Here is a 26,947-nt window from a genome sequence, read left to right on the forward strand (position 1 = left end):
CACTAGTCGAATAGGCCTGCTGTCGAACCTCCCCCATGTTGAACCTGCTACATGTTGAAATATAGTCATCAAACACATCTACCTGAAAAGAAAATACACTAACATCTAGAGTCCATGCTCTGTATAGTAACTAATTACGGCTTTATTTTCATAAAATCATGTCTAAAATTTTTCATAAATCATAAACAAATCATGCACTGGACGCCTTAGCAGAGAACATCACGTTAAGCCCGTTGCACTTTTTTTGCTGTATCGACATGTGATGTTCTCTAGAGGTATCTGCCTTTGAGTCACCTGCTGCTTCGGATGGACGTATTGAAAAAAAATGAAAGGCAGCATTTTCTTTCGACAGATCAGTATCCGCAGTGTGCGAGACGATAATGTAACTCAACCAGTAAATTAATTTATACATGCTTTAATACCTGAAACAGACACATACTTTCTTGCTCTGCATCTCCAAACTTCTGGAAACCAAAAGCTTTTCAAGCAACAAAAATGAAGAGGAGGAGAAAAAAACAAAAATACAAGCAGAGTAGAAAAAGTTAGTCAGTGAGGACGAGATATGATGCCCTCTTTGTTTTTCCAATGGCTGATTGTCGATCTTTCTGTCTCACTCGCGCTTTCTCAGAGATGACTGGTCCTGACCTCTTCTCTAAGCTCATTTTTTCGCATTGTTTTGGCAGTGCGCTCACTGAGCTGAACTAAAAACAAATAACACGAGGTGGAGGAGAGGACGAGGAGGAGAGGGAGAGGAGACGGAGGAGAGGGACGCTCTCTGTGTGACGGCGGCACAGCGGTGATGAGCCACCACCCTGACGTTTAAACAAGTGTCAGGGTCAGAGAGGTCAGATGACTGGAAACAATGCGCGAGTAGACCGGGGCGACGTGCCGATCCCGCTTTGTTGCCAGGAGCGCACCCCAAGGCTATCGGGCCTCGATGCATCTGCTCGGCACGCTTTGTTACCTGCTCACCTTTCAGGACATACCGAGGGTGGGAGAGATGGAGAGCCATTGCATCAAAAATGATATTTTTGGGCAGTTTTGCTTCACCTCAACTCGTCTTTCAAAGAAGAACTTTTTTTCTCCAAGGTTACGAAGCCCTTCCCCTCACACTCTTTCTTCCTCTTTGTGCACATCTCCATCCACCTCCCTCTCTCTCTCACCGGGTGCAGAGCAGGACCATCCTTTCCACTCATAAAATACGTCTGCTTATATTTGCTTCTTGGCATCTCGGCAGCGCTGCATTCCAGGAGGGTGAGTTATGGGAAATGTTGTCTCCCACACAACACAGTACTAAGCAGGGCTGATTTTTTTTTTTTTTTTTTTTTTTTTTTGCGCTGTGCATAACTCAGGTCAGCTGGACTCGGGCGGCAATAAACATTTCATGTATTCGATTTCTTCAATCCCAGAAATTCAAAGAGGTTTTGTCTCACCTCTTTTCAAAGCTGCCCCCTCCCACCTCTCCTCTTTAATCCACTCTGTTCTGTGTCCTGTGACCTGCAGATACATCCTTCCCACTAACATGCATCCAGTGTAGTCTTTAATAGCCAGTAGGGCTCACAAAAAAGGACCTGCCAAGATAATCAGCCTTTTTTTATATCCTCTAAAAAGGCACAGGTTCTTTTTCCTAAACATTTTGACCCAGAGCATGCCCGGCAGGATAAACTCATGTGTGCAGCGGGGTTAAGAAGGCAGCTTCACCTTGAAAGGCCACACTTCTGAGCCGGGGAAACCACAAAAAGCAATTAAAAGTATTGATGGAACTTCAATGGCTCTTAAACAGTGCTGCCAGACACCTCGGGGCAAGTAGCACACTAATCTTTTTTTTCTTTTTTTCCCATCCCCTCTTTCAGAATTTCCTCACTTAAGACTTCGCTGGTTGTCATAATTACCAACTCGTGTTCAAGAAAAAATAAAAAGGTTTAAACTGTATTTGCGGGCATGCAAGGCAGGTGGCCAAGACACTAAGAGGGTGAGGTTGACAATAATAATAATAATAACTGAAGTTGATCTAATCCCAGCTAGCTTGTTACCTCGCTAATTGGTCGAGTAAGTGCACATGTTCAAGCATGTAATTGCGTGTAGTACGTGTGCTCCAGAAACAATTTCAAATGAGCCTGTAATGTCAGTGTTGCATGTGTGCATCCTTTACTGTGCAGACACTAATGAAAACACCCTTTCAAAAAGATTGTCGTCCGTACGACAACAGGAAATCGAAGAGGAGATAGGGAGGGGCTGAGACAGCGGCTGCCTGCCCGCTCATCCTCTGAAGCAGCACAGCGCCATCCAAGAGCAGGTTGTTTACCCGAAACCCGACTGCGGCGTGAAGCCAGCAACTCTCTAAATCACTGATTTATGGCACTAGGCTTCCTTGGCTGATGTCTAAATTTACAGCGAGGGTTTGGATTGCTGCTCTGTGACAAGACAAGTCTCAAGAATGATAGCTGCTGCACTAAAACAAGGTGGGTGTACAAGCCACAGTAAAATAATCACTTACCTTTGCACTGGTTAGTGTTCTTATCCAGAATGGCCTTGGTTGACACTATTTTTCCATACCTGCGAAGACACAGAAATTAAATTCAGTGTTTTTGACTCAACATGACCCACAGGACCTCTGACTGGTGGGCCAGTTCATTCACATCACCCTCCTGTGGTTACAGCACGCGTCTTATTTTCCATACTCGCTGCCATTTAGTTGCAACTACCAATTTGCAAAGTCGCACAAATGTCAGAAACCAATGGAAAGAGAAATCCCTTGAGGTTAATAACATTATGTTTATGGCTGACTTCAAATGAATGTGCAGGCCTTTGCCATTTCAGAGAGTCACTGGACATTATCAAAAGGTCTAAAAGCACAGTACAAATGTTTATATTAGCATAAAAGTAAAATCATGTTTAATTCTGATGAATTTCTTTCATATCTAAAAACTACACAACGAACAGAAAACAAAGCGAGTCAAAGGAATACTGATATAACATGTTAATTCGTGAGTTTTACAGGTGTCGGTAGGTGTCTTAAAACAGACACAGTTTTGTTTCTCCTGCTGTTTCCGTTCTTTGTAGTTCACGAAGCTAACCGCCAGCTTCATATTCAATAGACACATAATGTACACCAGCAAGCCTAAATATTATTACCACTTCCAGAAGAAGCGAATAATGCAGCGATGTCATGACAGCAGCGTATTCTCGCTGTCAACGTGTTGGACGTAGGAGAAATGGGCACGGTGAAGACTTTAAGGAGGAACAAGTTGTTACAACGTGGGTCCGTGCAACTTCAAAGCACCAATGGTTGTGGTTTGCTCAGTCAGCAGTGGTGAGCACCTGCCGTCAGTGAGGAGGGACTAACCATGAACTGGTGACATGGTGTTGGGGAGGGGGGGGGAGGGGGGGAGAGAGAGTCTGATCTGCGGCAGCTCAAACTCACAACTTAAAGGGGTAAAGGATCTGCTGGTAAGGTCTTAGTGCCAGACACCACAGTGGCACCTTAAGCTCCAAAACAGCAGCACATGAGGCGGGGCGGTCGTACTATGTTTGGTGCATCGATGTATGAGAGTGGCATCAATCTTCTCGTCCACCTCTCAGAGGGAAAGTGAGCAGGTTTATTTCCAACACAGTTAAACTATTTCTTTCATCCAATCAGAACACTCCTTTACTATCACAGCACATTTGCAAAGAAGTGAACATGTACTTGTCTTCCTGTATTTTGAAATATTTCAGTCCATGGAATTTGTGATTAAAAAAGAAAATCATGAGAAGTGTGAGATGTGTACAATGCAGGATGTGACCTTGTGAAACCAACTACAGAAGCCTAAATGTATAAAAGCTGTATAAGGAAAACTATGCTCTTAGGCTAACGCGCTGCCGACGCAGCTCCCTGCAAATTATCATTCTTTAAGCCACAGCTGTGTATTCACAGTGAGTTGCTACGACAATTTTCACAACTGAAAGAGTGACCTTACCGACTGACTGACAGTGAGTTATTCTATCTGCTTGTCTCAGCTAAAACTGCAACATGCTGCATTGTGTGCAGAGCGAGAAGTGCTGTCGCTCTTGTAAGTACAGTTTGTGCCAATCTATACGTGCAGATATAATGTCTGCATCTGTAGACGTGTGCTCGCGGCTGCTTGTACAATTACACTCGAGTACGTGATGCACATCTGGGTATAAATATGAGAGTGAGAACAATTCCCTGTGAGTCAAATGCACATCAGAACGAGTGAACGGAGTAAAAACAGCCACCTCCACACACACACGCGCACACACACACACACACACACACACACACACGCATCCATGCACACACACACACACACACACACATTCTGAAGAAGTGGCGCATCCGGGTCCATATTTCACCAGCAGGGGATAATTGTGCCATTTCTCAACGAGTGGCGGAGACTCTATTTACTGCATGCTGCGGTGGGATGGGTGGTGGATATGAACTGATGAGCTCCGAGAGGAAAACTACCAGCTCACACACACTAATACAGATACCACATGAGTAGACTCAAGCGCCCACACGCACACACACGCGCGCACGCAGAGAGGCAGCACTCTCCAATCAGTGGATTGTCTCTCTTCAGCAGATAAACAGGCCATTTTAGCTATAGGGATTCATAATCTACTGCAACAGAACAGGACTAACGTGCACTGTTTGATCATACTGAGACACTCTCAAGCATGAGTACACAAGATGAACATGGAACAGGAAGGGTTCATTTGATTAGAGAGCAAGCAGCTCTGGGGCGGCGACCGCAGTAAATCAGCATTTTCTCTACAACCCCAGAGAGAAACTTTCAAATGAGAATTACCAATATGGGCGCAATCATGGTTTAGGTAGTTAAAGGAGTTTTCACAGCTGAAAGTCAAGGTTCATGTTTTTGTTGCATTGTTGACATTTCATCTGGTTCATTTTGGTTTCGCGTCGCAATTTTGCGAGTGCACGAAAGACCTTCGAATGACAAACGTGCAGCCGTCATCACCTACGTCAGCGGGGTGTCCTGTTACCTGACATTAATTGGTTTGTAAGCCGGCTTGCTTCTGACGTCAGCGTGTTGTCAATTTGTCCGGTAGCCTTTCCCATTTGAATGAAGAAAAATTAACTCTCATTTCATTGTCACTATGCTGTTATTATTAAATTATTATTATTATTATTTCCCTCTGAGGGATTAATAAAGTATCTATCTATCTATCTATCTATCTATCTATCTATCTATCTATCTATCTATCTATCTATCTATCTATCTATCTATCTATCTATCTATCTATCTATCTATCTATCTATCTATCTATCTTATTATAGTGTGACTACCAGATTTATATTCCTCTCAGAAAATAAGTTGTACGTTTTGGTATTTTTCAAGTTGACTTTTTGATTTTGGATTGTTGGACACAATTACTATCACATACTTTGTCTCCTCCTCTCCACATAAGCTACCAAAGCATATTCTTCCTTTTTGAAATGTTTCTTCTTTTATTGTTTAATAGGTGACAATGGACTGCCACAACTTCCTCGAATTTATCCAGAAGTCTAAACAATTGAAAAGTGTTATCACACTGCACTCGAAAAAAAACCTCAGTTTGATCTGGACTGATACCATCTCTTTTAGCTGATGACTTGAAATTAGACTGAAGAACCATTTACTGATAAAATAACAATTTGAAGACATTCACAATGGGTGATACTGAATCAAAAAATTTTTTTTTAAATATCAAAGCAAATTTCTCAATTCTAATATGCAACAATTCGAAACACTTTCAAAACTATAAAGTAAAAAACATGATTCTAAAAATGTTGTCAAAACTACAAAACAGTCTTCTGCAAAAACATGATTTAAGATATACTGTACGTCAAAAATATGATCAAATCAGACACGATATACAATCTTACACCACAATATTTACATTGTGTGATTTACTGCCTCTTGCCTATTTGCACACAGGTGTCTGCCCTCCTTCAGTATTTAAGTGAAAAATGTTGTAAGCTTTCATTCTGGGAAGCAGTTAAAAAGCTCAGTGCTTTTGGCACAAATTGGGGGAAAGTTCTCATTAAAACTTTGTTTGGACTCTGGGGAAGCAGGAGACAGTAGCTTTCCAATGCCAGCTCATCACTACTTGCCTCATTAAATGTTAAAGATGGCTCATCAATGCATCCTATCCGCGGTCCAAACACACCACAAAGACACTGCGGGGAGATGAAAAGGCAAGGAGGAAGGAGCCAGCCCCGCGCCCATAATGGAGACATATTGGGGATGGATGGCGAATGTGATCAGCGTGTTCATATATGTGGGGAGTGTGTGCGGCTGTGGATGACCCTGCTGGAGGCTCCTTCGCCTCTCTGCCAACCAAGCCTGGGGAGGCTTTGATGTGACAGAGGCAGTCCCTGTGAAGCGCAGGTTTAACACCGTGATGCCGTGGCCGGGATGCAAAGCCTGTCTCCACTAATCCTATTTCAATCACTCTTGCAGCCTCTTATCTCTTACTCTGCTGGCCTTCGCCCCCCCCCCCAACCCCCCCTCCATAAATCTTCTCCTTTCTCTTTCTCCCTCTTTCTCCCTTAACGTCTCTCGACCACACTTCCCATTTTCCTTTCCTGTACTGTATCCGTCATTTCTCCCCTTTTGTCTCTCTGTTCCTCGTTTCTCCTAATAGGAATCCCATGGCAATCATTCTGATGCAATATCGGATCAACCCTAAGAAAAGAAGACGCCAGAAATGAAACCGTCTCAAAAAAAAAAAAAAAAACAGCAGCTTTATGAGCTATTTTAGGCTGATGAAAATGTGCAAATTGTGGTAGATGTGAAACATGTCATTCGCTTGACAGCTGTCTGGGCACTGAAATGCGATAAAACTGAAGCTGAGCCGAAAGCTCGGCAACATTTTTGAGAGGGCAGCTGCGTGTGCGCGAGTGACATCCCAGTGCTGCATGTCTTTCTTTCCTCGCTCTCTTGCTGGATGAGAGGATCCAGGCGTATACCATTTCCGTCATCAGGGGTGGGAAAGTGAAGAGGCTCTTTACTGTACGTGGGCAGGGAGAGAGAGCTGGCCAGAACCACAACACGTCACTGTGGTGTTGCTGCTACGCAGGAAACACAGCGCTGGAAAGGACGGATGGACCACCCACATGTTGCGCTCAGACCTTGCCCTCAGTCTCTGGACACACTCTCCAAAGATCTGTGATTATGTGTCTGCATGATTACACAATACAGCGATGCCTTGAACAGCAGGCAGGTGAAACCTGAACTGGGATCTAAGACCACCTCCTCCCATCTGTGCTCTCAGAGGGTCCTTGTATACAGTATATGATTGGTGAGGTGTGCGAGTGCGTTTCTTTTCCTGTGCTTGTGTGTGCATATGACAGTCCATCTGTGCCTGAAGATGAAGATTTGAATACATACACCATTTTTGGAAACCTCTTCCCATTATTTCATTAAAAGAAAACAACAAGTAGATGTTCCGCCTCACGATTGTCTGCCTCCAACAACCGGTCATGTTGCAGTTTACGTCCGTGTATGTCCAGACTCATAATATAAAATGTGTTTTGTGTATGTTTTGGCGAAATGATAATTATCAATATATTGACATGTTTGATATTAGTGAATGTCTTCCAGTAAGAAATATGCTGCCTTCACATATTTTTTGCAGGGGAGTTCGTGGTGAATGACCAGGGGAACCGTGTCCAGGGTTGTCATCCAGGAAGAGGAGGGAAAGACGGCGGACTCCGACATGCCAAATGAAAAAAAAAAAAAACAGCTTGGACTCCCTCACTGAAACCCCGTCCAACAAGAGGCGGCGCAGACTGTTCCTCCTGAGGAGATTCAGATCCCTCAGTGTGCAACGTGCTTCTGTAGATAAGTGTAAAATTGTGTCATAATTAACCTATCAATTCTACAATTGGTGCCACGATTGCAAGGTCACAGTAAACCTTGACGTCTGACCTTCGACCACCAACATCTGACCAGTTCATGCTTGAGCCCAAGTGAATGTTTGTGCCAAATTTTACAAAATTGCTTCAAGGCGTTCCCGAGATATCGCGTTCACAAGAATGGGAAGGACGGGCAAACGTAGTCGGACAGACAACCTGAAAACGTAATTGCACCAACCGACAGCGCAAAGTCTTAAAAATAGAGAAAAGACTGAAAGACAAGGGTTAGAATGAGCTTCACTGTTTTCAGCTGTGAAACTGAATTGTATAAAAGCAGAAAACTGCTTCAGGGCTGCTCAGCACCTTTGGCGCACCTGTGCACGGAGGGAGGAGGGGGGGGAGTGCAGGTGCAGACAGCACCCTATGCAGAACAATACCTGTACTTTATCACCTATTGTAGGCCTTTACGCAGAATAATTAGTAGAATGTAGATACTGCAGTTTCAAAAGAAAAGACAGCACGCTAACATTATTCTCACGTCGGAGCAGATGCAGCAGACACCCATCACACGCGTCCACATTTATTTGTTTGCTCTGTGCAGCAAATATTTCTCTGATGGGTTTTAAAAGCCTTTTTAAAAAAAATGTGTAATGATTATATTAATACCTTTGAGAGTGACACAGAGCTGCATTCAAATATATTGTTTCTACCAAATTTTCTCCCAACAACCTTTCGTGACCTGCTAGAACCTCGCACTGCTTTCTTGTCTCTAGATGCGAGACAGGTATGGTCGTAGGTATCGTCAGCCAACGGTAACCAGAAAAAAACAGCAAATTGCCTAATGGCAAGTTCGATCTTCGTCTTGTTGTTTGTGTATCGCAATAATAAGTGAGAATATTTGCACTTCAGATGAAACAGCTTTACGTTTTGTTAAGTCTTTGATACCAACTGAGACAGGTGTCACTGTGGTAGACACAAAGACGACAGATGGAAGTAAAAAGACAAAAAAAGGAAAAAAAATGACTTTTTTTTTTTATACAAACAGGATGTAAAGAGACAAATATAAAGAAGGAAAATCTCAGATGAATTTCACATACAAACATTCAAGCATTCACACACACAAATGAGGAAAAGAAAAGAGTAGTGTATACGTAAATGTATGAGTGTGAGCCTTGTTGCTGACGATCAGTAAGAACCTTCAGAAACTGCCCTTGACAGTCGTCTCCTGTCGTACAACACCTAAAATGTCCCACAGCTCGCACATCTCTGGGGCTCAGACAGAGGTCAGGCCTCCTACTTACTGGGCATCTTTTTGGGAAGAAATAGTAAACAGATGTTTTTGTGAAATGCTCCTGCAGTTGCTATGCGACAACTGAAAATCTATTTGGATGTAGCCAGCCTTAACACTACGAATATATCTATGTATTTTGTTGAATTTCAATGTTTTGCACTATGGGGACTAAAGACAGACTAAACTGACTGCAGCATCAGGGATCTAAAGCTGTCTGCCGCAGCTATCAGTCTCCAAGTGATATTATTGTATATATTTTACTCAAACGTTTTACGACTGTAAGAACTTTCAGAATTTAAAATGTCAAGCCCAGGTATTTTTTGTGATATGTGTGCAACGGACCCTGAATTTGAAATATAATTGCTGTTGTGAAGTTGAAATCCAATAAATGCTGTTGTTGTTATCAGTAGCCAGCTAATTGATGTACTTTTCGTACGGTAAACTTAACATGGCGGTAGACATAATGAAGAAAGAGCAGCACAGACTAACGAGCTTTCACAAATGAAAAACATTTTAGACTTGGAAAGACTGGTGGAAAACAAAACATGAAAAAAAACTGTGCTAAGACAGAAAAAAAAGGATTGATTGATATCTCTGATATAGAGATGCAGTGAGAAGAAGGCAGTATAGTCGTGATCAACACCTCACCAGAAACAGAGCAGCGGTTCAACCCACCACCACTGTGCTGATATCACTAACTTCTTCTCATGACCTCAGAGGTGATAGGTTAATAATTATAACCGTTATCTTTGCTCCAGCGTGGAGAACACAATATGTTATAGCAAAGTGAGTGCAATAGACCTTTTTTGATAAAAGATAAACCGTATACAACACTGTAGTAAAATGCATATTAAAAGGACAATGGTTTCAAAATCACTTAAAAAAAAAACACACAAAAAAAACACTATCAAACATAAAATCATCGTGTTGGCGAGGATGAGCAGCAATGAATCAAAAAGCTTCAACAAATTGGATAATTCCTTTTAGCGCACTCTGATTTTTCTTGGCAGAATTTCATAATTTTTTCAGGTGCTGGCATTCCCCCGTGTTCTGTCGGCGGGTTTCGCAGTAAACTGGCAAATGTTTACTTTGAAACCTTTAATGGCTGTAAATATGGGAAGAATCTTGGAATGGAAAGGTAATGCAGCCTTAAGTGGTTTCTATTTCTTTTCTGTTTTTCTTCTACCTCAACAAAACGTACATTGTTGGGACAAAAACCAACTGGCAACATCACAGAACATCGAGCACACTGGGGCATCGTGCGGTGATGTACTTCAGTTTTATAATTTGCTTGACAAAAAAAACATCACAATCAACGCGCAGCTTAGTCCATTCATTTTCTTCATCACACCCATCTGTTGAAGTTGGCTGTGGTCTCTCACACATACTGTGGTCATTAGCTGTCATCAACTATTCTGATTTCAATTTTTCCTCATTTTCCAACCGATGTGATTTCTTTTTATGAACATTGCTTTCACCTGGCTGGTTTGAAACGGATGACAAGTTGATTAGAACCATTCAAAGTTCCCCACCTGCCTAAATAATAGGAATGGATTGTAGCTGCAAGCAGAAACGCGGCCGCCGGGCTGCAGTCAGGCAATTTATACAGAAAAAGAAGGCAATTTAAAGGTTTAGCATGTGTTCCCAAGTTAGTATTCACAGTTTGCGAGTTAAATTTAAAACAATTAATTTTCACATTTAGGGATTTTCAACAAAAGAAAGTTTAAAATTCAGATGGCCACAGAGACTCCAACCGGAAAATTGTTCCCACAATTTAGTCGGTGTCTCTCCGGATGAGACTGGATCAATTCGCTAAGTTGGATCAATTGGTATTCCATTCATGTCTTGCTATGTAACTTTCTCATGAATAATCAGTTAACTTTATTAAATCAATACTAAATTTAAAATTTTTCCCAAATTATACATTTCAGGATAAATGAAATTCATTTACCGCACTTTTACCCCTACGACCTTGATCTCATCTGTTCACATAGACCAGATAAATGTAGGCTTTAATATGTGAAAGAAAAGAAAGTGATTTTCTTCTGGAAGTCTCAAAATACAGTACAACAAATTATACATTTGTGTGTAAAGTGTAAATTGTGAAAATGGAAATTCAGTTCTTTTTTTTTTAAGAAGAAAAATCTGAAACGCGTAAGGACAGAAAAGTACAAATATAAAGTGAAAGGAAAATGGAAGCTCTGTCTTCACAAGAGTGAGTCCAGCAGTATGGCATGCCGGTGTAAAAACGTTGGTATGGAGCCAGCAGTAAACAGCTCCAAACAAAGACTAACTTGGTTTATTCTCAAAGCTTGTCACACTGCTTTGAGATGAGCTACTCGCACATCTACTGCAATTCAAGGTCTGTTTGTTTTCTGAAAGCAGGCTGAGCTGGAGGCGACGTGGACAACCACGTCTGGAGATTAACCACTTTGGTTTAGTTAGACATTTTTATTCAAATTTGTACACTTTGTTTTTGTTTTTTATGGATTAACGAGACAATATATAATGTTGTTCATCAGTGGATTCTGGCAAGTGGTTTTACTTATAGACAGAGTCAGGATAGCCGTTTCCCTCGGGTTTCCAATTTTCATGCAAACCTGCTTCAGGCTGAACCTTCATACAGTACTTGACAGACAGATTTGACAGGCTGGAAATCCATCCTCTCATTTAACTCTTGGTAAAACAAACTCATAAGTGTATCTCTCGCAATCGCTCTATCCCATGGTAACCTCTGGATGCTGTGTCCTGGAGAAGACGGGGAATCATGTGCCCTGTTCACGGGTCCGTGTCACATCCGGACGTAAGCTAGCAGACTGAGGATGTATTTGCTACACGACCTGCAGGTAGAGAAAGTTGAAAGGGTAAAACCGTCGATGTGGGAAATACGTTCGACACAGAGACTGAAAGCCCAAAGAGCGCTTCATATTGAGCCTGGGGAAGCCAACAACAAACTGGTAGCATGTGTTAACTGAGAGTGCGCACCAATAATAGACGAGAGCAACAGTCAGTGACAGCAGGAAGCATTAGCCTGTTGTTCTGAGCGTTACTAGTTACTATTTCTCTGTCTTTCTGTTGCACGCACACACGCACACACACACACACACACACACGCGCACACACACACACACACACACACACACACACACACACACACACACACACACACACACACACACACACACACACAGGTCTTCTTCAGAGCCAGCGTTGCAGAATCGCCTCTGTTTGTTTGGAAGTGTCCAACCTGTCAAACCCACATGCCATGCACTGCCGTCTGACACGCACAAATGAACACATCTCATCTGCGCTGCTGCCGCTTCTCCTCGCTAGATACTGTTTCGGGGGGGGGGGGGGGGAATCGGAAGAGGGAAATGGAGAGAAAAGAGAAGGGAAGGACGGACAGAAGCGTGGGGAGTTGAAGCCAGAGAGTCCAGAGATCTCAGGTTTTTGTCCCTCACGTCAATCAGTCTTTTTTTTTTTGTGCCACAGACTCTGCTCCCACTTCGCTGTTGGAGCTTAAAAACGGTCTCCAATCTGCAAACGGCTGGAGTCAGATAAAATGCAAAGCGTGTTGGGGAGGGGGGGGTTAGGATGGGGGGGGGGGGGGGGTTGGTGGGGCCAGTTGCACATAGAAGACATACAGATCCTCATGTTACATTGACGACTGGATCGGTTTCTATGGTTATTGGTTTTACATTAGTTCCGGGGGAAAAAAATGTAAGTAAGTACCCAGAAAACTTGGTATTTTTAGAGACTTTACATTGTGTGAACCTAAGACATAAATTCATATTAAATAAGCACCTAAATAGAAATAAAAATGCTACAAGAAATTAAATGTTAAGAGCATTAAGTGCCATCTTCAGTGCAAAAGTGGAAGAGGAGCTATATCCAGCCTCTAAATAGGCAAACTGCCTATGTGTCATGTTTTTAGTAATGGGGGGGGATAAATAATTCAAAAACACCAGCCTAAGGCCAAATAGGTTTCTCCACTCGCACTTGCGCTACGATCGATGTTTGGGGAGGAAAACGGTGAAGTATTTTAGTCAGTTTTGCCTGGCCGGTGAAATGACTGTGTCACTTCTGCTGGAGCAGAGAAGTGGAGAGTTTAACAAGATGAAGAGATGTGAGAGAGCAGACGAAAGAGAAAAGAGAGAGCGGGAGTGCAACAGAGGATAAAACTGAAGAGACAGAGAGGGAAGTGGAGGGAGGAGGGTGAAACAGAAAAGGGGGGAAGAGTGAGAAAGCGAGCGTTGTTCGCACATAAAAAAAAAAAAAAAAAAAAGCGGGTATGGAGGATTCTGGTTCCAAGAATAGCAGATGGTTCTACTCAACGCGAAGCTGTAGGTGTAGGAGTAGTTTAGGCATTCCTGCGGTTGTGTCACTACTTTTCAGGAGGTTAAACACCACTCACCACTATCTCTTCGTGGCCTGAGTGACGCACAAGCTGACCCCGCCGATAGGCCAGAGTAGGGGCCAACACAAATAAAGATATTCCAGAGTTTAAAAAGTGTGATTGCATGACATCAGCAGGTATACATGTTGTTTGATCAAAGCAGCGTTGGACTTCCCTGGTTGACAGTCTGTGTCACCTCCGTCCACATCATGCGTTACTGATAGGTTTGGTAAGACGTGGACGTGCCGTGCCCGTGACCACACTGCAGCGAGGTAAGGAGTGAGACCACAGGAGGTCAGCAAAGAAAGCTTTTCAGGGGATGTTGAGTTGAAGATCTTTTAAATTCAACAACTTGTCTGAAACAGAAGTAACTTTAAGCAATCAGCTAACAGTAAACTTTAATGACAGGTTAGTATGAAGAACATTTTCTTTTCATCTTGATCTTCTGGTGTTTCTGTGATACAAAAATACTCTCCAGCCTACAAATATACAGACATTCCAACAAGCTAAAATAAGCATTTGACATTATAAATACCAGTGCGTCTGTCTGGCTCTATACAGATGTACTGGTGGGCGGGGGGTAACGAGAAATACAGGACTTTGAGGCTGGACCGGAGAGCCTTCGCTTACACTTTTTTCTTCCCTCTGTCAGTTTTTTGATACAGAGCCATGGGATGGGCCAGCTCTGATAGCTGGGCAGCTAATGTCAACACTGGACCTCGGAGAGCCATTAGGGATAATGTGGTGGCGCTGAGTGCCCGGTCCTCTGCTTTATCAAAACAGGTGGTTCCAGGGTCACCCTTTTCTTTTCTCTGCCCCTCACCTCCTCCACTTAGCAAACCTCTTGGCTCTCTCCCTCCTCTCCACCATTCTCTCAGCACACACGGGAAAGGTTATTTGCACAATTGGTGGTGATTAACTCTTGATTTGGCTCACTCTGTTCGAGTGATCGGGTCGGTGCATGGATGCAAAAAAACCCATGCAGCTGAGGGCACAGCTGTGGCTCGGCCATGACTGAAATTGGGTGAGGAGAACCAGGAAGGGAGGAAGCAGATGAGAAGGAGGCAGGGTTGAAGTGGAAGAAAAAGAGGAGCAAGGAATTAGGAACCTCTAGGGTCCTTTGCTTTCTTGGCAGTTCGAGTTCTGGATTCGGGCTTCTGGCAGAGAAAATAAGAACAGTTTTGTCCCTGTTATTCCAGGTGTGGGCCCTCATAAAGAAAAAAAGAAACCCATATCTTTCTTCCTTTCAGCCTTTCATTCAACAAGCTGCTTCCACTCTCTCTATTCATATCCTGGGATAAAGAGTGCAAACAAGAAAAATGTGGGTGCTGCCTAATATCTGGCTGAGAAGAGTTGGAGAAGCTGTTTTCCCCCCCCAAAGTGAATTTGGGGTGTGTTGGCTTTGTTGGCTCGGTTGGATGTGCTGGCCTCACTGTTCAGTTGGTGTTGGGCTCAGGGTTGGACCGGTGCCGCAACATGGGCGGTAAGGCCAAAGAATTTTTCTCACACTAACGGCTGTTCTAGCCATTGCTCCATTTCTCCATCCCTTCATCCATCCATCCATCCACTCATAAAGCTAGCCAGGCAAGTCGGAAGGCCTCTCACTGTCTGGGTGTTCAGCCAACAAATCCCCACTCCACTCCTTTGGCCTCTTCTATACACCCATATATCAGGCTGACGGCTGCGGAGAACCCGACATCCAGCCAGCTGAATAAAACAGAGATTAAGCACCCACCCGAATCTATTTAATTACTCATTCAACAGCTCTCGGCATGCGACTCCAACCGCTGTGAGAACTTTGGTATTCTTCAGTGTTTACTTTTGCTCCAGGGGATCACAGGAACGTTGAAGGACGAGGCTGGTCACAAAGAAAAATCTTGGGTTTGGCAACGCAGACCAAATGCACACTCAGATGTTGTAAAGACATGACATCACGTCTGTTAAACATGCACGCGTTGCCAAGTATAGTCAGCAAATAAACGTCAGTAACACCAACTAGATCAACAAAAGTCGGTAATAACACCACCGCAATATGGTCAGTATTACAGAACAAGAACACCTTCTGCTAACAGGCTAAATCCTCCTTTTGCACAAGAGTAGCATTTGGCTCTTTATTTCATATATAGGAATCATTTTTGGAATACCATCACATTTTACAGTATTCTCTTCAATGTTAGGGATGTATCTTTAAATCAGTAATTAGTAATGTATATGCTAAGGAAATATAAAAGTAACACCAACCTTAAAAAAAAAAAAAAAAAAATTCTGTGTTGTGTAAATCTATGAATTAAAACCTCTGCATTTCTGTTTATTAAGCAAGGACTGTGAAATTTGAGAGTTTGAAGCATTGAAAAGGGTTACTGGACCCGAGTGTGACAGGATCTTGGCAATAAAATATTAAGAGTTCACAAGGACAGGGTTACAACCACAGGAGAAGGCATTTATTTTTTTGGCCGTCGCTCAGGCATGTTCAACAGCCTCCAATCAGCAGCTACGATATGGCCTGTATTCAAGAATGCATCAGTTTGGCGGCAGCGTGTTTGCTTTTGAGATAGTGGTGAACCAGGGTGGCAAGAGCTGCTGCTTGTGTGTGACAAAACAAAGCCAGGCCTGAGAATTAGCTTTGACTCGTCTCACTGCCAGAACTCCCAAGGATACGTACAAGTACAGTATATACGCGCACACAGAGTAAGGCTCTGAGAGAGACGGCAGCCCCGAGATACTGATGAGGAAGAATCGCTAAAGTCAACGTCTGCGACTAAAACTCTCCCATTTTTTTGTATTCTCCCAAAAATACAGTGCCATATTTAGAGAGCGTTTATGTTTAACACCGAGTCTCCCCGGGAGAGCTGACGAGGCAGAGGGCCAGCAGAGGAGGCGCTTTGTGCTGGAGGGGGTCTGGGCATCTGGGAAAAAACCTGAGGGGGACCCAGGGTGCTGCAGCCTGCAGAGCAGTCGCATGACCTTTTCTCGAATGCTGCCACCCGCCTGCCACTGAAACACAGTCTGGCTAATTAAAGTTTCAGTGGCATTGAATTTTCACTGGCACAGCACACCTCGGGCAACCTTGGAGGCTCTTAGGCAGGGGATACACACCGAGGGAAGGATGGGCGATATAAGAAAAGAGGGAGAGGGGGAGCTGAGGAAGCAGCCGAACAAGAGGCCAGCCACTGGAGGACAGCACGGCAGATCCAAGCAATAACAGACAAAGTCAGTAGCTCTCCGCAACACACAGGAGAAGAGCTATATATTGGAATGCTAATCTACATTCACAAACATGCACACTGGCAGGGTATTTTACATAAGCTCCGACATGGTTTGGCCTTCCAAATAGTTACGCTCAAAATATTCAAGATCATATGGAATTAGAAACTAAATTGAAACTGTCCAACTCTGTACAACTGGGTCAATGCAAGAGCTAAGCGAGAGAAATCTAATGTCAAAACGCCGAGTGCTTTTCCAAATCTTATCGGGCTGCCTCTCCGGCTAATGGAATCTTGATGGGTCAGTATCAAGAAGAAATGCAGGGCTTATGACACGGCTACCGGGAGCATTACCAAATATACTGGACGGCATGTTCCCCTCTCCGAAGGATCATTGAATAATTGGCCACGTTTGAACAGGACATTTCTGGAAATACGGCCAAGAAAAGGTTATGCAACCAGACAGACTCGCTCATGGCCTGTATTTCACAATCTGCTGGCCTTGTCTCCATTAATGATCTTGACCCCTTTTTCACCATTTTAGAAGTGAAAAGGGCTTAATGAAGCTGAACAAAGCTGCTTGCGAGTGTATGTGTGTGAGAGAGACAGTGTCTGTGTGTGTGTGTGTGTGCGTGTGTGTGTGTGTGTGTGTGCGTGCGTGCGTGCGTGTGTGTGTGTGATCGTGTGTGAGAGATAGAGACACAGAAAAAAATAAAGCCCGTGCGACTGTGTGTTACAGCTTGATGAGGTCTTGGACTGTGATTCCTGGGGGAGGCAGTCCAATCTAGGCTTTATTAGGCCTTATTGAGCTGTGTGCAGGCAGGTGTGTGTGTTTTGTCTATCAGGGACATTTGGCAGAGCTTTATGAGTACCTTTATGTGTGTCCCGACCATACACTCCGTTGGTAGCAGTTTAATGGGGTGTGCAAGGTATTGTGCATGGATTTTCTTTTCATGCCTGTAATTTTCTTCTTAGAGGCTAACTTTTGAGTCTGATCACATCATTTGTGTCCCTATATCAATGCCTGTCTACCGCAACCGTGGCTCGAGGCTTGTCTCTCGGTATGTGAAACAAATAATTGTAAGAAACATACAACAAATAAGCCAGCTTTAACTGTATTGGACAAGGTCATTGAGTTGGATACCTGCCGTGTACCTTGAATAATTCACTGTGTTTTATCAAAAATGAACATGACTATTGGGAATTCATACAATTCAAACTTAAAAACAGAATTCAAAATGACAAAATCACTTGTTCCTAAAACCTATACACTAACATGGAATATATGGTAAAGACGACTATGGATTTCAGTACATTTAGACACAGAGGTATAATCAATATTATATACTGCTAAACACTTAAGAGCCATTAAAAACACAGAAATGTGCAGGTAGCTTATTACGATGCTGTAGTTAAGTTTTGAAATGAAGCGACATCTTGCGGCCGTATAAGTAACGACAGCTAAGTGACGATATCATGTGATTTATTTTTGTTGTTGTTGTTGTTGTTTTTTAAACCTAACCAGGGGCACTGATTTAGGAAACATGACCGTGGGTCATATTTGAGGGTACAAATAAACAACCCATATAGTCGTAAGGGTTGGAGGACTTGTTGCCACAGAATTGTGCAACTCAAAAAAGAAAAGAAAAAGAGAGTGACTGCTTCCCAGTACTCACGGTTGGCAGAGTTTGATGAGGTCCTGGTCGGTGGTTCCAGGTGGCAGGCCTCGAATATACAGATTGGTCTTGCTCAGCTGCTCCGCCCCTCCCTGGCTGCAGCTGTTGGTGCTGGGGCTGGGAGGAGCCATGGGATGAGGGGGTGGAGCATAGGGCTGCTGGGAATAGAAGAAGAAAAGAGGCATAATTTAACACAAATGACTAAAAATAGATTTTTCTCATTTGAAGACACGGGATGATGAGTGAATGAGTTTGACAGACACTGAGAGGTGAGGTGTGAAAACATTCCTAACGTTACAAAAAAAAAATGTGAGGGTAGTTCAAAATATACGGTATCTTGAGCAGGCAACAACAGTTCAATGTCACTGCATTTATGAGACAAGATATTTTAGGGCAGCTGTGAGACAGAGAGAAGATGAGATCAGGGTCACTAAGAGATGAAAACCCTGCAGCAGAAATTAATGAGTAAAAATTTCAAGAAAACAACAGTCTCAAGTAATAAGAAAAAAAACACTTCAGGGAAAACACTTCTACATCAGGGAAAAAAAAGGTCTGCACAATGACAAACAAAGTCTGTTCAGAGCAATTCATGGGAGATACATTCTTTATCTGTATTTTCAAATCTACTTTTTTCAATTCTGATCACGATTTGTCACATTTGGTTCTTTGTCAGTGGGTGTTTTTTTTTAACGTGGGACTGGAGTCAAGAGGGCAAACTTTTCTTCATTTTGTACTTAAAGTAAACATTTCGCCGTGGAGACTCTCTGAAATACGGGTTCATGAGGCTTCCAGCGGCTTATAAACAGTTTGAAATGATGGCAACTTCCTGCTTTCCACTAATATCCTCAAAACCAATCTCATTACGCTGTGAAACAATTTACACCTCCAAGGGTGTGAGATCCTGAGGCAACAATCCACTCCAGCCTATTTATAAACATCACCATATGAATATCTTCTGGAATGTATTCAAAATATAATAACAGCCCCCCCACCCCACCCCACCCCCTCCCTCCACACACACTTCTCTCTCCCGTCCCGTTCTTTCCTTATGTGCTTGTTGTGCTGTTAGCGTAGATTTATGCCATAGGAGTCAGGGCCCGCTGCTCACAGCCCATTTATATCTCTATTGCGGGGACGCTGCATGCAGTGACAGAGGGAGAGGGAGAGGGCCGGGGCCCTGTGGGCATGAGCGGAAAGAGGAAAGAGAGAGGCACCAAACAAATAAAAAAAAATGTAAAAAAAAAAATGTAAAAAAAAGGGAAGAAACGCTAAAAGAGAGTGAGCAAGAAGGTGAGAAAGAGGAGGAGAGAAGGAGTGCAATAAAGTGAGTGAGCGCTAGGATGAAACAGAGGGGAGGAAAAAAAAAAATTTGGTCAGGGAGAGAGGAGGACATGACTGAATGCCACCAGCAGCTCCAGTTAACCATGTTAACCCTTATCCTCCCCAGAGAGAACCCCAGGACCTCCATACCATGCTGTAGAAACACACACAGCTGAACGCGTGCATTCATAGACAGACACACACACACACACACACACACACACACACACACACACACACACACACACACACACACACACACACACACACACACACACACACACACACACACACACACACACCATTAGCCCTCCAATCTGCCCCACACGTTAGTAGCGACTGCCGGAGCATGGCTGATTTGATGCGCTATTTTAAGCGTGTGTGCCATGCCAGCGTGTCGCCTCCCACTCCTCAGACAAAGAGCCGGGGTCCCTGGAGCGTGAAGAGGGAGCCACGTCCATCAATGGACGGCCAATTACCACGCTGAGCTAAGTGGAACTGATGGGCAGCCGCTCACTGCGCCGGACTCACACACACTGTACACGTGTATGTTTGCCCGCGCACACACACACACACACACACACACACACACACACACACACACACACACACACACACACACACACACACACCACACGTCACGTGATAACTCAGAAACACCTTTTTCACACGGAAGCCAAAACATCCATCTACAGTGAAGGCCACACGCATTACTATTAGAGCTCCACCTTAAGACTCGGTCTGCTCTCAGGTCCTTTAAGGAAAATCAGTGAAGTCTTCATGTGAAAACTGAAACAAATAACGCGAATGTTTCTGGTCTCTGAATGCCGACCATCAGCTTGATTTTGTTTATTTACCAAGTGGGGACCACTGCAGTCTTTCGATGCGCAGGCCTAGAAATCAAATATGCATAACCTGGGGCTATGATATGTTTTTTATTTCCTATTTTTGGGGGGTTTTACCAGGTCAAAACTTCGAATGTTTTTGCATTCAATTACAAAGCCGAGCCTTTAGGGAATCAAGAGCCAACGGGTCTGATCACCACAGATACATATACACAAATTCCAGTAGACTCTGCTTCATACTGCTTTTGGTAGCCTTGGTTGCGCGGGCAAGAATGAAAAAAGCAGGACTAGTCTCCAGTCATTCATGTGTCCATGCTGTGGCAGTCGTATAGAAGAATCTTAATCTCTTGAGTGCTCCATGGGAGTTATTTTCTCCCACTCAAAGTTGCTGGAAAATGCACAGCTGCAGTTCAAGCCTCGACTCGGAGTCTTTCACCTTTACGCCCCCCTCCTCTCGCCTCTTCGTTTTGTTTTTCCCCAGTCCACTGTAGCTTAAACTTCGCACGCAGTACTTAACGTACTGTGTGACACGTACCAATTCACCAGAACAAACGGGGGGACAGGATGCAGAATTGCTGTCAGTGCTAAATGTTAATTGAAAGCCTCTCTCTTTCTCAGGCTTTCTTTCTTTGTTTTAGCCCTTTAGTGATACACGCAGGCCCCCTCCCCCTCCCCCTCCCCCCACTTCCCCCTACTTCCCCCTCCCTCTCCTCCCTGGGCTCCAGGCTTGGCATGCATCCTGGTCTTTGGAATTCATGTGTCCCGCCCTATCGATTTGCTTTCATTTTTTAAGGTCAGAAGCTGAAATCTTACACAATGAGGCATGGAGGGTCAAAACCAGCCCATTACTTACAGTGCTGGGCGAAAGAGGCAGAGAGCGAGGTTATCCAAGGGGAAAGAAAAAGGCCGGAAGAGTCCCCCGCGATGAGGAACGGACTGGGTGCTAAAGGTCTCAAAGGAATGGTGGACCGTTGGGTGGATGGCGGGATGGGGTGAGCGTGTTCAATGGCACAGTCTTGCAGAATTAATGGCGGTCTTTTGTTTTTATTTCACGCATGATGAATTGTATTAAGGGAGCTGAGGACTGAACAAGTTTAGGTGTGGAGTACCAACACGGAAAGCTCCTCAAATGTAATTACTCAAGAAACGGCACCATTTTTGTACCAAAAGGACCCCTTTTAATGAGTTTTGTCCAGCGTTGTGTGGCGTGTAGTTTATGTATGTACATGCTCTAGGGGCAGCGTGTGAGCTTTTACATGCATGGGAGAGAACCGAGTGAGCACACAACTGGCTGCTGCACACAAGCACGCAATACACGCACATTACCACCATAATGTTTCAATCCAATTCTCTCTTGGCTTCTGCTGGTTGCCGCGCCGGAGGTTAATAACCCAGCTTGTTTCTCCTCACGGACAGTTTCATGACTGCTGTTTACCCTCAGCCTGTCAAGCCCGTAAGATCCGGCATCTCAAATATATAACAAATACTGGCCTCATGTGTCAGAATGATGAGGATTGAATACAACACTTGACAAAGGGTATTTTAGCGAAGATTGAGGGAAAACTGGGAGAGCGCGGAAGAAAACAAAAACAAACAAAAAAAAGAAGAAAGAGTTCAAGAGAGGAATAGAAGAGTGTGGGAGAATAGCTGGTTATGACACTTCAAAAACCTCCAGGTGGTAAATGAGAAAAACCTCCATTCTCCCTCCTCCCTACCCAGCTGTGACATGCCGCTACAGAGGCTTACTGGGGATTTCAATTTGCCGCACTGTATTTTAGACAGACAAAATGGTTTACACAGGCCCAATTTACCGAGCCAGCCGTGCAGAGGGGGGGGGGGGGGTTCACAGCCTCTGTGACATGCCAGGGAATGTTTATGAGTGTATTAAGTGAGGATGATAAATCTAGCGTACGTTGCATAGGCTGAGGGCACACGGCGTCGTGCTGTATATTCACACACCCACACAAGGACAACACACTTTTCTTTACAGTCCGCAGCTAGCGCTCTTTGTCACCGAGAGTAAAATGTCCTGTAGATGACCCGAATCTCCTGTGTGTATTGTATTGTACATATATATTCGTGTGCTGCATCTTCTCACTGTAGGAAATGGGATGGCCTTTTAAAAAAAAAAAAAAAAAAAAAAAACGTTTATCAATGGTTTATTCAGCTTTAGTTGCACTGGGATTTTCTTAAACATACAGGGACACATAATCCTTCATCTGAAAAATAGGAAGATAAATAGTTTTCAATGAGAACAATAAGATGCCATCGGCAAACTCTGGTCTTTGTTGGTCCTTATTTGTCACTCCGAGCACTCGTACCGTAACACCATGGACGGCCGTGCACTTAAAATCCTAGCGGCAGCTAGCTTGACCGGGTTTTAAGACATTACGCGGTGCTATTATCTTAAAAATATTTGATTAATTTGAGATTTGAGAAATCCCACACATTAAAACGTAGAAGAAATCCTCTCTGTTGCTAGGGTCGTTACCAGGGGTCAGCCTATTCCCTGGAGTCGCGAACATCGCATACATTACATAAGAGTCTTCGGACGTGACTGATTGTTGCCCAATTATTAGTCATACCCCGTGTGTTGCCGTGGAAACGGAGATCGTTAAGAAGAAGCTATATATTTTGAGAGCGAATGGCCCCACGATGTGAATACATTTCGGTTCCACATCTTATTTAGTCGGTAACTTGTTTTGTAATCGCAACGTTACACGCGACGGTGCGCTTTAACGTCATCGTTGGCCCGCCGGTGTCACGGTCAGGACCGAGGCGCGGTTCCTGAAGTTGTATTTATAGCGTGCACCTGAAAATTGGGCTGTCCCATTTTTCCAAGTTGATTACATAAAGTGGTCTGAAAACATGCTTTTTTGAGTTCACGCGCCACACACACACACACACACACACACACACACACACACACGGAGAGCTGAGAGGAGGACAGCCACAGCAGTAATTGGACTGAGAGCAGGGCTACGGCATCCCTGCCTCTCTCCCTTCCTCCCCTGCACTCTGCAGGGCAGGGCTGTGACTGGGGGAGAGGCGGCTTGTGCATCAGCGTGGTAATTGGCTCTGATTTATAGGAGGCCGGAGCAGCGAGTCGAGAGCTGGCCCGACGCTGGCACGAGGCCAGACGAGGCCACGCTGTCAATATCAGTAAACCAGCCTAGCCCAGCCCAAACCCCCTCCCCTCCCACACAGCCATGACCCCACTACTCGAGATCAGCTGTCCCCGGGGTGTCAGGGTGCACGTGTGTGTGTGTGTGTGTGTGTGTGTGTGTGTGTGTGTGTGTGTGTGTGTGTGTGTGTGTACGTTCCTGTGCGAACGTGCGCTTCCTGTTCTGTTTGCTGCTGCGTTTGCCTTTCAACAAGTCACGCAAATCAGACACGTACACACACACACACACACACACACACACACACACACACACACACACACACACACACACACAAAAACCGTCCACAAAAAAATGACAAGCTGTCTCCTTAAATTGAAGAAAAAAGCCTCTCAGCTCATTCTCCATTAATTCATGCTGGCAAAGTCTCTGCAAAGACTCTTAAAGACAAGCATAGTCCCAGAGGCATCCCTTCCAAACTGCCAGAACTAACAGCTAGCTCGGCGGTCGGTCTGCATTCACAGCAACCTCTGAAGCACGGGAGGAACACAAATCCCCCATCCATCCTGGATAGCTGCTTCCAAACCTTTAGCCCTGAAACATGTGTTTTGAGAACCTGCAGCTGCATCTCAATGCTGAAAGAAGAGGGAGGGACACTGGAAGACAGACAGGAAGAGAGCTATTGCCTGTCCTCTTCTCGTTTTCCACGCCACGCTCTTTCTCTCTTTGTCTGCACCTGTCTAGGTAAACCCATAGCCAGAGGAGTGAATAGCAAATCATCCGCGATTCACCTGGGAATGCAGCGCTGCTGATTCTATAGCCAAATGTATCCTAATAGGGAAGACTGAAAGCACTCTGTATGCGGGGGCATAGAGAGAGTGAGAGAGAGAGAGGGGATGAGAGAACGAAGAAGTACAGGAGAGATATAGTTACAGGTATGAATGAGTTGATGCCAAGGCCTGCGACAGCTGCCAAACCCGAGAGCTGAGATGAAGAAGGAAATATAAGGAAAGAACAAATTCGGAAAAAAAAAAAAAAAAAAAAAAAGACATTAAAGTACAGGGGTCATTTTGACTGACTGATTCTCCACTAATCTTTGTGCCTTCCTCCACAGAAAAAAAAATAAAAAGAACGCCAGTAAGCCGACACTGCTGTGGACAATGACGCAATGGGGGCTAATTTTAAATATGCTGATAGGTCCATCTACAGTTTCTTTCAAAGCAGGAGAAGAGCTTCTTTCTCTCATCCTGTTTCTCTCTTTATTTTTCTCTCTCTGACCTCCCGCTAACTTTCCTTTTCTCGAACTTTCTTCTTTCTTCTTCTTCACGCTCTCTCTCTCCCTCCCTCCCTCCCTCGTCTCTCTTTTCACTTTGGGGCAGATAAGCGAGCGATGTTGTGTTTTGTGTTGTGTCAGGATCCATGTATCTAAAGATACAGAGCCCCAGAGTTAAAATACAGGCCGTATTTTCCTGGGGGTGAGAGATAGGATGCATGCACGTTATCTGACAGCGAGGACAAGACCTATGGAGGTAAACAAGAGATGCTTTATGGATCACTGTTTAACAACAGAGTCATCTGTTTTAGCTGGGAGGTGACTACATAACAGGGGGAGAAAAAAAAAACGGTGAGGTATTAAAAGTAGGAACTAAACGCGGATTTACTAAAAAGAAATCGATCTGATTTTATTTAATAGTGAAGCTTTATTGTCAAACAAAACTTGTGTGTTTTTACTTATTGTAAATGTGGCATCCAAAGATAGCACAAGGATCTAATTAAAATCACCTCTTTAAAAAGGACCACTGTTTTTTTTTTGTGTGTTTTTAAAGCCGTTTCATTTTTTCTTTCACTTCTTTTGTAAGAATTAAACTCTCATTCGGAGAAGTACTGTGGACCAATAATTAGTCATCAATCACCGCAGTTTAGAAGACTAAAAATAAAAATGTGGAAGAGCAAACAATGCAAGAGTATGACCTAGAAAAGAGCTTTTTTTTTTTTTTTTTTTTTTTTTTTTAAACCAGGAGAAAAACGCTATCATGAGAAGGTGGAGGGAAAAGAGAGGAAGGCATTGTATCACAATGCCTCTGGGCTTTATGATACTATCACACCGACAGTGAGAAGAGCTTTTAAATGCCACTAGGTTGGTTCACATGATCATCATTTTTCCTTTCGAAATTATGTCAGAAAGTTTTGTGCGATCAACGAATATGAGAGTTTGTCTTACGTAGTCCTGAATAGTTCACTTGTGACATTAACTTCAATCATCCTCTCTACAATGTTTCTGCCCTGACTCTCACTTGCTTGAATTCTGCGTGAACGACATATTATATAATGCATTTTAGGCTTTACCCGAATTAGTAAAACATACACAATGATTCATACCAAAGATGGCAACAGCGCTGTACACCATGTGGAAAATATGCCTGAAGGCGCAAAACAAAGGAGGAATTATGTTTGCGTTGGAGGCAAATCACAAGTGACATTTGAACAATGTAAACAGCTGAGATGATGTATTAGAAAAGTTAGAATAAACACACTGATGTATTTTTGTTTTTGTTTTGAAATCTTCCGTTCTCTTGGATTATCATTTTATTGCATTGTGGTGCATTAAAAACAGCCTCTTTTGCAAAAAAAAAACAAAAAAACAAAAAAACATTTCCTAACATACTAATTGCAGCTAGTAACTTTCTGGTGACGTCCTCCTTCCTCTCAGATTCCTGTTTTAGTTTTTCCTCAAGTGAGCGGGACCTGAGGATAAACACGCTTCTCCACATGGCTTTTACAGAACAGGTCGGTCAATCGGTCCACGCCAAAAAATCAACGTAGGGACACGGTGAGCATTCTATGTTTATGCCACTCCGCCGGCAAACCATAAACCCGGCTCTGCGCGGACATTAACAGCCAGCCGGTGTTTAGGTGACATAACCGGGGCTAAAGTGTGTTTGTGGAGCGTGATTATGACGGTTTGGCCGCGAGCGCCGCAGAGGGATCCGTAAAAGAAAGCAGAGAGCGAGCCGTGGGCAGAGCTAAAGTGAAACTCGATGGACATAAATATTTGGGCTGATTTGTCATCATTATGGCCAGCTGGGTCTGTTTCCAAGCTAGCCAGTGTGGAAGTGGAGACTGCAGGATGGTCGGGGAGGGGGGGGGGGGGAGCACGAGTGGGAGGACTGACGCACTCGTTTAAAAGACAGGGTTGACCGAGGAGGAGGGACAAAATGAGAATGCTTTTA

The 26,947-nt window shown here is 43.9% G+C and overlaps 1 protein-coding gene across 5 annotated transcripts in view; it reads right to left on the reverse strand.

The window, feature by feature from the left end:
• rbms3 (RNA binding motif, single stranded interacting protein) overlaps positions 1–26,947 on the reverse strand; it is a 277,717-nt gene that overhangs the window by 137,329 nt on the left and 113,441 nt on the right. For 4 of the 5 annotated variants that reach the window (XM_069177075.1, XM_069177076.1, XM_069177077.1 and 1 more), the window contains 2 exons: positions 18,431–18,588; positions 2,498–2,556 (listed from right to left, as the gene is read on the reverse strand). In XM_069177075.1, coding sequence (XP_069033176.1) covers positions 2,498–2,556; positions 18,431–18,588 — 217 coding nt within the window. The remainder of the gene's footprint in view (positions 1–2,497; positions 2,557–18,430; positions 18,589–26,947) is intronic. The other variant, XM_069177079.1, reaches the window with a different exon arrangement.

Source organism: Embiotoca jacksoni, unplaced genomic scaffold (genome assembly GCF_022577435.1).
Source record: "Embiotoca jacksoni isolate LCO1_2020_lvr unplaced genomic scaffold, fEmbJac1.0.p SCAF_7, whole genome shotgun sequence".
Taxonomy (NCBI): Eukaryota; Metazoa; Chordata; class Actinopteri; family Embiotocidae; genus Embiotoca; species Embiotoca jacksoni.